Source organism: Syngnathus scovelli, chromosome 18, assembly GCF_024217435.2.
Source record: "Syngnathus scovelli strain Florida chromosome 18, RoL_Ssco_1.2, whole genome shotgun sequence".
In the NCBI taxonomy this organism is placed as follows: domain Eukaryota; kingdom Metazoa; phylum Chordata; class Actinopteri; order Syngnathiformes; family Syngnathidae; genus Syngnathus; species Syngnathus scovelli.
Genome location: NC_090864.1, coordinates 6422431 through 6434208, shown reverse-complemented (window position 1 = coordinate 6434208; position 11778 = coordinate 6422431). Strand labels below are relative to the sequence as shown.

The 11778-nt window shown below is 43.4% G+C and overlaps 1 protein-coding gene across 2 annotated transcripts; it reads left to right on the top strand.

Moving 5' to 3' along the window:
* Positions 1-37: 37 nt before the first annotated feature.
* Positions 38-11757, top strand: vipr2 (vasoactive intestinal peptide receptor 2). Of its 2 annotated transcripts, XM_049749585.2 has the most exons (15): positions 42-179; positions 518-794; positions 1630-1729; positions 1791-1898; positions 1972-2069; positions 2732-2829; positions 2923-3067; positions 3167-3317; positions 3666-3726; positions 3805-3874; positions 3944-4035; positions 4163-4301; positions 4400-4441; positions 4514-4698; positions 11511-11757. In XM_049749585.2, exons 2-14 carry the CDS (start codon positions 738-740, stop codon positions 4679-4681), a joined length of 1329 nt encoding a protein of 442 aa, XP_049605542.1. In that variant the 5' UTR covers positions 42-179; positions 518-737; the 3' UTR covers positions 4682-4698; positions 11511-11757. The 2 variants fall into 2 exon arrangements, with proteins under 2 accessions (XP_049605541.1, XP_049605542.1); XM_049749584.2 differs by having other exon boundaries at positions 38-179; positions 3805-4035.
* Positions 11758-11778: the final 21 nt, after the last annotated feature.

Sequence of the window (11778 nt, the reverse complement as noted above, 5' to 3'; positions counted from 1 at the left end):
CAAGTCTTGCTTGTGACCACTTAAAATCACATTTGTGATTTTATGCATCATATTTTTAGTGAAAAATACAAGCGCGAAATGTGGTACATATCTTCAAATCGCACTCGGACTCCTAAAAGAATTCTTGCAAGCCACGCTCACTTTCAAGATGGCGGCCCGAAAATCCAACTTCTTCCGAGGTATGTACCTAAAGCTGTATCTTTTCAACTATTAAAGCTACTTTGGCAAAAAATAAAGTCAACAATAGAGTGTCCAACTTTATATTCAACTTGACTACCTTTATGGGTCTTCAAATGAATACATTTTATGTATAACTGGACAAATTTGTTGTTGACCATCTCGGAAATTTTCATGTGGAACGGTATTTTTGAAGAATAAATGGACTACATTGTATTTTTGTACGACTATTTGAAAGATTCTTACTACATTTACAACGATAACTATAACTTTCATTACTTAAATGACTTTCGCATGACTACCACTTTGCCATTTTAAATTTGCGGGATTTCCCCACTAGAGGTCGCTGTGGCCCGGGAGGCAGGATTGCGCGCGACTCCCATTTGTGGCGAGAGCGCGCGCGGCTTGGAGTCAGTGAGCTGCAGTTCAAGCCGTTCATGTGTGCTGCACGCACCTCTGAGAAGCTCGGAACATGCACAGAAAACTTTTTTTTTTACCGAGTCAACTGGATGGACTTGTGAATTCATGAAGAAACGCAGGAGCGGACGTGAAGAAGAAAAATGCTGGATGAGAAGATCATGAGGTTCATCCTGATGCTCGTCTTCCTCACGCACAAGGTATCTCATGCGACATGCAATTTAATTTTTCCACTTGTCCTATGACATCATCACTCAACTACTGCGTCATCACCTTCCTTCTCATCCACTTTGATGTCATCATCTTATCTCACCGGATGCAATCTTTGTTTTGTACACTTTTTGACGATCATATTTTCTTGATCTCATCTAGTCTTTTCCTGAATTTTAACATCACTCATGATGTCACTTTCTCATACATGTCCTCACTTTTGCATGCATTCTGGCGTCATGACATCACATTCTCGCACTATGTGACCAAGTTGCGTCTGGTTAATGTTTCATCTTTATCTTCTCCATGTTATCATTTTTTATTTACATAAAGTACACACACGAGTCAACGAGTCAACACACCTCCCTTGTGCACAAAACATGAAACTACGTCACTGATAACGACTCTTTTCAATGTTATTTCAGCCTAGTTGTATTTATTAATTAATATGTGTGTGTGTGTGTGTGTGTGTGTGTTGTAAACAGACTGAAACCCCCTGACAGCTCATAAATGGTTTAGTGTGTCAATGTAAACAGTCTCCAACTGCCCCTCCCTCCCACACACACACACACACACACACACACACACACACACACACACACACAGTCACTATCAGTAAAGTTCATTTGACAGACGGACTCAATCAGTTCAAGTGTTATTCTTATTTTGCACTTATGCGATTGTGTACACAAAGAAGAGGAAGATTTTAACGATGCCAGCTGTGTTTACCTGATGAGCGATGCAATTGTCTTTTACAGAAAAACATGAAGCTAAACTTTTGACTTCTTCCCCAATGTTGTTGTCGTTTGCTTGCCGTCCGAGCAGGCGGCGGGCAGATTTCCTTTGTGCCATTTTAGTTGGGAGATGAAGAAAGCGAGTCAAGAGTGCCACGCTGGGCTGCAGCAGCTCGCAGTGCCCTCCGCAGGTACCTTCTCGATGGACTTGAATAACTCGCGCTCAGTGGGTTCATTTTGTGGTTGTTTCAGGCTGTGTGGGCGAGTGGGACAATGCTTCGTGCTGGCGCAGTGCGGCGGTGGGCGAGGTGGTCACTCAACCCTGCCCCGCCCCCCTCCTGCACCTGTTTGGGATGAAGGGTGAGCCGCTAGGACGGGATGTGAAGTTTCATCATGGCGCATCAGCTTGAAGAAATCGATCAATGTGTCGTAGGAAACCTTAGCAGGAAGTGCACCCCGCAAGGTTGGTCAGATGTTTACCCGGTCATCGCTGCCGCCTGCTCGTCCAACGACACCGACCAACCCGGCGAGGTGAGCCCGAAATGCCGGGTGCATGATGTTTTGGGCCGACGCCAACACGGCCGCGCGAGAAAAGTGCTGACTTCCTGTCAGGGCTCGTCATCAGCCTGTGTTTACGTGAGGAGGAAGGAGACATGAAAGACGACTTTGTCTTGTCACCGCTGATGAACAGGTTGCTACTTAGACAAAAATAACAACACACACACACACACACACACCCTCGCACGCCTGGCATGAGATCTTGTCCAGAGCTGTCAGGTGTGCGTGACTTCATCTTAGGGAAGCTTCTGTTTGTTTCCTGTTGGATGTTCCAGGCTTTTCCGTCTGGAGAACGTTTAGTGGAGAATAGCACACTTGTGTGTGTGTGTCTCAGGGCAAAACCAAAGACGTCAAAAAGACAAAATATCTCCCAAAATGGCCATCTGGGAGCTAAGAGGCTCATAAAAAGTCAGACACACTTGAGCGAGGCAGTTGAAATCAAGCACTTTGTATATACGTTCGTGTGTTTTTGTGTGCGCCTTGCACAAGCCGGGTCCGAATTCCTCGCATTGTGTGTCAGAACACTCACAATCTCTTCAGTCCGACACAATCCTCCTCAAAGTTTGCAGGGTGGACATTTCTAACTGTTAAACAAAATGGCCAAAGAAGTCCTGACCTTGATGATGTGTGTTCAGCTGGTGTTCTACAAAGTGGTGATGGTTCTGTCCACGCTGGGTCACAGCTTGTCTCTCATCAGCCTGCTCAGCAGCACCGTCATCATTGCTGTCTTCAGGTACACGCCATCACGTCAACTGAGGAACTTGCTTGGCTTTAAGATCTCTACTTAAGGCGCTCATGTGTGTGTGTGTGTGTGTGTGTGTTTCAGGAGGCTGCATTGCATGAGGAACTACATCCACATCAACCTGTTTGCATCCTTCATGCTGAGGGGCGTGGCGGTGCTCACCAAAGATCTTCTACTCTTCTCCAGCGAAGAAGAGGACACGCTCGACTGCAGCGCTCAGCCCTCGCTGGTGACATCATCAACATGCGCCAATCCATCACTGACGCATCCATCCATCGGCTCTTCTTTTTCTTTACACTCCGCTTACGTTCGTGTGTGTTTTTTGCAGGTGGGCTGCAAGAGCAGCCTGGTGTTCCTGAACTACTCCATCATGGCCAACTTCTTCTGGCTGCTCGTGGAGGCGCTCTACCTTCACACACTGCTGCTGGTGGTGCACGCCCGCTGGGCGCGCCTTTCCGTCTACATGCTGATTGGCTGGGGTAGGACATGCCCACCGGCGCCGTGACCCAAGTATCCAACGAGCACGCGCGTCGTGAGCTGGCGTCATAAGAAATAACCTTGAGCCGTCTACTCTGCAATCCTTATCCCGATTTGAAACATCTTGGCCTACTGCGCTGACATTTTGCCAAAACACGTCACTGGGAACAAAACTTGTCATTAGTCTCAGTGCCAAAGTGTTTGCACTCAGCCCCGCCGGTTCCAAACACGGCCCCGCTTACACCATCCATCTTGTGCGTGCCCGCGTGTGTGTGTGTGTGTGCGCGCGCGTGTGTGTGCGGCGTCTGGCGAGCCTCACTGTAAACACTTGCAATCTTTGTGCCCTGCAGGAATCCCGTCCGTCTTCACAGTGGCATGGATTTTGTGTCGACTCTACCTGGATAACACCTGGTGAGTATTTCTTCAAGCCTGGCTCCATTATGGCAGCAGCTACAGATGCGAAGCTAACGAATGATTGGTCGGTTTTAGGTGCTGGGAGAGGAATGACAGTCCCGTCCCCAGCAGAGTGTTGGACTGGCCCATCATGGCGTGCGTCGTCGTACGTACTCCACAGCGAGCAGTTCAGGGTCGGGGACGAGCACGTTCAAAAACGTCTTTTGTGTGGCAGGTGAACTTCATCCTGTTCATCAGCATCATTCGTATCCTGGTGCAGAAGCTGCGCTGCACCAACGTGGGCGGCAACGAGCAGTCGCAGTATAAGTAAGCTTCCTTCCAGCAAACTTAACGCGTTTGTAGTTTATTTGCGCCCCCCATTGGTGGAACGATGACACTACAGCCGAGCAATGCAAAAAAAGTCCTTCAGCTTTTGCCTGCTTGTGTGCACAAGGCGTCTGGCCAAATCCACCCTCTTGCTCATCCCGTTGTTCGGGATCAACTACGTGGTTTTCGTCCACCTGATGGAGCCTAGCGATAAAACCACACGGCACGTCAAGATCTTCTTTGAGCTCGGGCTCGGATCCTTCCAGGTCTCAAAACAAAAATGTTATTTCGCTCGACACGTTGCCGTGGTGATCGCTTGATTTCAAATTGGAGGTCATCCGACTTTGTCGAATGTGATTTTCAGGGTCTCATCGTGGCAGTGCTGTACTGCTTTCTCAACTGTGAGGTGAGCTTCCTCCTCTTCCGCCGCTTCCAAATGTTTGCAGTGTCGTTTGATTGATTGATTTTTGTTTTGCAGGTGCAGAGCGAGCTGCGACGGATGCGCAGGAGCTTGTCCCTCAAGCGTTACATGGGCGGGGGAGAGTGCGGTCTCCGCGCCGCCTCGCTGGCCCCCGAACACTCGGCCCCGTTCCCCAGGAACTCCCGAGCGGCGTCCATCTTGCAGACCGAGACTCTTCTGCTGTGATCGCCGCCCACCTAAAGGTTCCACTCACAAAACCAAACACTCCATCCAAACTGTCAATATAAACACCAGACAAGTTGACTTTTTATTTATTTATTTTTTTATTAGTCACCAGTAATTCGTAAAATCCTAAATAAATACAAATTTAATGAGGCAAAATAAGTTACAAAATAAAGGTTTGTCAATAAATAATGCCTTAAATATCTAATAAATAATTGTCAGACACTAAAGTGACTTAATCTCCAAACAAAGTGCTCGTCGTCTTAATGAATGGTAGGGCGGAGGCGAGGGGAGAAGGTGGAGGGTGAAGGTGGTGGTGATGAAGGGGAGGATGAAGATGAGGATGGTGGAGATGATGAAGAGGCGGAGGCGGTGGAAGTGAGGGTGGTGAGCAGCGAGCTTTTAGATGGCGGGCTGGTGGTTAAAGCCTGAGCGGCGGCGGCAGCAGCCTTCCTGTGAGGACGCAAAGTGAGAGGAGGATGAGGAGGATGATAAGCATGATGAAGATGAAAATGAGGATGAACGTGAAATTCACCTGATGGCTTCGATCTTCTGGCGGACCCATGGGGCGCGGGCGTGTGCGCAGTAGTCGCCATTTTTGGTGTAGAAACTGCAGGAGGATAACGGTTAGCGTCGTTAGCTTGATTTGAGCTTGTTTGGCAGTCGTCATGAAGTGCAGACGAGCAGCTATTAGGATTTTTTACTTTGATGAAGTTCTACTCACATGACAGCGGGCAAGCACGGAAGTTGAGCATAACGGTCCACTCGTAATCCGATTACTTCTTCTGTTATTTCCTTAGTGCTCACCTTCTTGCAACATTCGGTGGGCTTCCCTACTGGACCCAAAAGTAACCAGACGTTAGCGTGGTCCTTCAATGAAAATCAAAAGATCAACTTACCTTGTCCGTGTCCGAGCTGGACCAAAGCCACCAGAACGGCGGCCAACAAAAAAGTCTTCTGAAGGCTTCCAGTGTTGAACATTTTGATACAGGCACGAGGAATGACAGCAAGGATTGAAAAATGATTCGAAGCTATCTCGCTTGAGTGCTGGAGAAGTGAGTGAGGCGACGACTGTCAAGACGGCCACATTTAAGGCGGCAAAAAGCAGAAGTCAAGTTGTCTCGTGGTTTAGTCATCCTTCCTCTTGCTTTTCTCTTTCCAAGCTCGCTTTTTGTGAATGACTGACGCACTTGTATTTCTCGGAAAACACTAGAAGTGACCAATGTCGGAGTAGCCGCCTGCAACCTTTTCCACACTTTGCTTTCTTTTTTTAGCCTCTTGAAGAAAATAGAAACAGAGGACTGACGAACGCCCTTATGTCAGAATTAAGCATGAAACTTTACGAATGAAATTTAAAATGAATGATTGAACCTAGACCATGATTTAACACTCTTATGTTACTTAGAGAATTCAATAAGTAATATATATAGTATTACGTTTAAATACAAATTAAGAAGCAACTTAAGTGTTCAAGAACACATCTGATTTTTAAAAATCAATGTAGATGTGCCAGGTTCATTAAAAATATCTAAATTATATATATATATATATATATATATATACATAATTATATATAAAATTTATATTAATTTTATATATATATATATATATAAATTAATTATATTATATTAATTAATTATATGCTACTGCCCGATGACGGCTGGGATAGGCTCCAGCACCCCCGCGACCCCCGTGGGGACTAAGTGGTTCAGAAAATGGATGGATGGATTAATTATATATATAATTATATGTATATATCAAATTGATATATTTCTTAATGTATATATGTATGTATATATATATATATATATACATCATTTATTTATTAATTTTGAAAAATTATACATATGAATGTGTATTATTCATATATACGTACAAATTTAGATATATGTACATATATACATATGAATGTGTATTATTCATATATATATATTTATATATATGTACATATATACATATATACATGTACACACACACATTCATATGTATATTTTTTTTAATGAACCCGGCCCATCCATTGATTTTTAAAAATCGGATGTGGTTCTTGAACACTTAAGTTGCTTCTTTATTTGAACGCAACATCAATTTAGAATTAAAATGTTTCATTGTCACCATAAAGCAGACACTTAAAACCATTTTTTAAATAAGTTTTTATATAAGTTCATATATATTTTTTTATAAGTATGTTTAAACTGAAAAGACATATTTGTTTTTTGTTGGAATAATATCGCAATTGGAACCAAGCTTGGGGCCACAACCGCAAAGGGACAAAATGTCTTCAACTGTCTGTTGCCTCATCCTGTCAAAAGGTGCGTGTTGTGAAACGAACCGATAACACGTCACCACCGGATGATTGTGGGACTCTTTTTATTTACCCTTTGTCATCAGTTTCTCCATGACATGTCACCACATGAGTCGCATGGAAACAATGTCAAGTCCCACAACTCATTTTGGCGTCATCCAGGTGTCATCGTCTGTGTTCCTGTGCTAACTTATCTGCTCTTAGCTCATCCCACTCATTACGTTGAGGGTCTTTGGCCCGCAGTCTTCTCAGATAAGGGACGTGGCCTTTTTTGCCTTAGGCTGACTGACTCAGGTCAAAGTCAAAGTCAGCTTTATTGTCAATTTCTCCACATGCCAAAGACACACAAAGAAACCGAAATTTCGTTCCCCCCTATCCCACGGTGACAAGACATGGCCCACAACAGACAAACAAGTAAACAAGTATAACAACAGCGTGCTGAATAAATAATGAATAAATAATACAATAAATAAATAAATAAATAAATAAATAAATAAATAAATAAATAAGAGGAGCAAAAAAGGAGCAAGTGCGCGTACAGCAGACATTCCAGAAAAAGCGCAACAGTGCCGCACGCTACGCAGAAGGGGGTAGCGAGTTCAGGGTCCTAACAGCCTGGAGAAAGAAGCTGTTGGCGAGTCTGGTGGTGCGGGAGCGCAGGCTCCTGTACCTCTTCCCAGAGGGCAGAAGGTCAAACAAAGAGTGAGCCGGGTGACTCACATCTCTCGCAATCGAGGTCCCGACTGTTGTTTTTACCGATGCACCAAACGTCAGCTTTTTGGGAACCTGCCGGAGAACTCTCCCACTGGAGATCCCCTCATTCATGCTCACGTGGCCAATGACCTGGGAGGGACGACCCTAACTTCTGTGCTCGTCACGGATTGGCCATAAGAAGGTCAGAAGGAAGGAAACTTGATGAGAATTAAATTAGAAGAAACGGGACTGTAGTGTTGGTCTTTGAAGTGTATTGTCATCTTATTGACGTGAGGAGCAAGACATGAGCTGTGGTCCACAGCAGCTCCTGGACGTACGTTGTGCTGCCGCTGCTTAAGTCACTTTTTGAAATTTAAATGAAAATTCCACACAAGTAATCTATAAGTTCAATTTTTTTTTATTTGCGACCACTCATAGCTAACATGTCCATCTCAACATTAATAAATAGTGTTCTATTTTCCCGACACCGGATAAGTTACAAAGTAACATTATACTGATAAATAAACACTCGATTGGTGAACCAATAAATAATTGTAAGACGCTAAAGTGATTCAATCTTCAACAAAGTGCTCGTCGTCTTAGTGAAATGTTGGACGGAGGCGAGGGGAGAAGGAGGAGGATGAAGGGGACTCTGATGATGTGGATGGTGGAGCTGATGAAGGGGCGGAGGAAGCGATGATGGGACGCAGCGAGGGTTTGGACGGCAACCTGGTGGTCAAAGCTTTGGCGACGCTGCAAGGATAGAAATTTGGGAACGATGAGGATGATGATGAACATGAATGATGGAGATGAGGGCGAAGGTGCAACTCACTCGATGACCTTCTGGCGGATCCACGGGGCGTTGATGGCTGCGCAGTAGTAGCTGTCTTTGGTGTCTTTGGTGTAGAAACTGCAGGAGGACAACGGTTAGCGTCGTTAGCTTGATTTGAGCTTGTTTGGCAGTCGTCATGAAGTGCAGGATTTTTTACTTTGATGAAGTTCTACTCACATGACAGCGGGCAAGCATGGAAGTTGAGCATAACGGTCCACTCGTAATCCGATGACTTCTTCTGTTATTTCCTTAGTGCTCACCTTCTTGCAACATTCGGTGGGCTTCCCTACTGGACCCAAACGTAACCAGACGTTAGCGTGGTCCTTCAACGAAAATCAAAGGATCAACTTACCTTGTCCGTGTCCGAGCTGGACCAAAGCCACCAGAACGGCGGCCAACAAAAAAGTCTTCTGATGGCTTCTAGTGTTGAACATTTTGACACCGGCACGAGAAATGACAGCAAGAATTGAAAAATGATCCGAAGCTCTCTCGTTTGAGTGTTGGAGATGTTCCTGAAGCAAGAACTCTTAGACGGCCTAATTTATGGCGTCAAAAAGCAGAAGTGAAGTCGTGTCAGGGTTTAATCATCCATCCTTCCTTAGTATTCTCTCTCCAGATTCGCTTCTTTTAAATAACTGACACTCACTTTTCCGGAATCACTAAAGTGAGCAACATCATAGAAGCCCAAAGCAACCTTTCCACTGGAGTTCATCTTTTTTTTTTTAGCTTTTCTTATCAACACGCAGATGAAGAAATGGAAACTCGAACGTGGGTTGTTCTCAGAAAGCATGGTCCCCAGGAATGTGATTTCCAAACCGGACCAGTTGAAAATAAGATTTCATGACAGGATGCCGGATCTGTACAAATTGCAGTCCTTTGCGGGAATTCCACATTTGTCTCAACTTCCTTTGTGGAAGTCCTTGCTTGATACTTTGATTGGTTTGAGCATCATATAGTTTAATAAAATTCAACTACGGCTTTTCGTAACACATCAAAACTATAAAAGCAGTTTTTTAGCCGTTTTTTTGTAGGGATTGATGTAATCGATGTCAATGCAGTTAATATGACTTGACACGTTGAGTCAGAAAGGTGTCTTGTGAAAGGAGCTGAGAACACATCATGAGTGTGTGCGTCACCACCGGATCATTGTGTGAACCAAAAAAAAAAAAATCATCATTTTCCTCACATGGAGACAAAGTTCAAAGTTTCTGCTCTCCTCATCTCCTCAACTCTCAGCAATTCTAGCGTAATGCACTTTTGTGGAGTTATTAGATTGAATTTTAGACTTTTAATTCGGATTTAGCCTTTCATATTTAGGTATGAGCTATTGAAGACCTTGTCAGACCTTGAGTTGATACTTATTTGATTGTGCGTTTATGTAATTAACATAAATGTGGTAGCACTAAGCAAATGCCACAGTACACACGCACACTCAAGAAAAATCATGTCAAATGTCAAACAAGTGCTAAATGAGGGACGTTTCCGATGAAGAATGTTGACATCATTCGTGATTTGCAAACGTGTCGGTGATTCCTTCCTGTGTGTGTGTTCTACCTCCTCCACGCAAATAGGAAGGAAGTATGCTACTTGCGGTCACAGAATGTGTGTGCGTGGTTTTATGTTCAGCTGAGTCACACTATGCTGTTATCCGCTATTTGCTCTTATAGCTTTTATTATTATTATTTATTTATTTGTATTATTTACTTATTATTTTATTATCTATTATTAACTTCAAGAAAAATCTCAATTATATTTGCTCGTATTTGGCAACACCTAGTGGACAAGAGTAGCACTACAATCTTGAGATCTTGGCCCCACTTTAATAGCTTTTGTATTTTACCCCAAGATCCAATTTGCATTTATTTTCCTAATGTTAAAAAGCAGCAAACATACCAAACAAATTTTTTATGGTAAAAATTATAAATAGATATTGGCACAACAACTCTGGAGAGATGTATTCAGTTGGTGGACCACGTGGACATATTCGGAAGATAATCCTACGTGTTCTTAATGGAAGACAAAGAGAATGTGTGATGAATTAGCATATTTAAAGAGCCACGTCGGCCGAGGTGGTGACAACCACCATATTTAGAGATGATGCAGTGAAATCCTGATTTGGCTCATGATTTGCACTTGCTCAGTAGTGCAGATTTATTTTTGGTTGTTTTTTTAGCATACAGGAGAATTGAGTGTCTCTTACAGTAACTGGGAGTGACGAAAAGCTTGACGCTTTTTTTAAGTTTCTGAGATGATAGAATTTTGTATAGACTGTAAATCATGCAAACTGAATTTTTGAATGTCTACTTTTACTTTCACAATGTATAATACTTCCACATTACAAGGTTAGGGCTACCATAAAACACAATTAACCAACTTTTCCAACCAATTTATGCAACATGTTTACAGCTCCGTGCACTCCAATTAAATTTTGAGATATAGGCTAAATCAAAATATTCAAATATCCAACACATATCCTGATTGTGCATGCATGGTTCTCCTCTTCCTCCTCCATTTCCTCAGCACGCTGTGGGAACGGTGTTCTGCTTTTGTGCTGTTAGCATTCCGACAGTCATTGAAACCCTTGAAATGTCACCAACACTTTGAGCAGCCTGGCTTCGTCTTCCTCCGACCATACAAACTCTATTTTAACTCTTTACACGTGGGAGAGCCGCAGTGTGTTGTCACTTGATGATAGTTCACGTTGAATCCAGATTGGGAAGTAACTTAAATGCAGCGTGTAAAAAAGCTTTTAACAGTTGAATGCAAGCCAATTGTACACATTTAGGATGAAACGATTTTGGTTGACTATTAAATTCACGATGTTAATTTTAATTGGCAGCAGGACTGACTCACCACTTTTGGTTACAGTGCTACCAAATAATTAAATTGCTTGATGAGTGATTTTGCTCCACTCAGCACCCATGCTGAGTTGCAGTCATTCAAGTTCCAGGGGAAATCCTAATCAAAAGAAGCCTCCTGCAATGGTTTTTTTTTGTGGTTTACAGGAAGGCATGCTGATTGCTGTCATCTTGTGGTTTTTGCTCAAAGCACCGCGTGATTGTCTGAAGCCTCCTGGAGCTGACGCTGCGACTGCAAGACAGGCTGAATGTTGGATTCCACTACAGCATCGAACAACAACTAACATCTGCTTCCTTTGCCTATAAAATAGTAATATAAACTGTTTCACATACATTATCTGGAGCACTGCCATGACAAAAAAAAAAGATCATTTATAAAAAATATCACAACGAACAGGGTTGACAGGTTTTATTG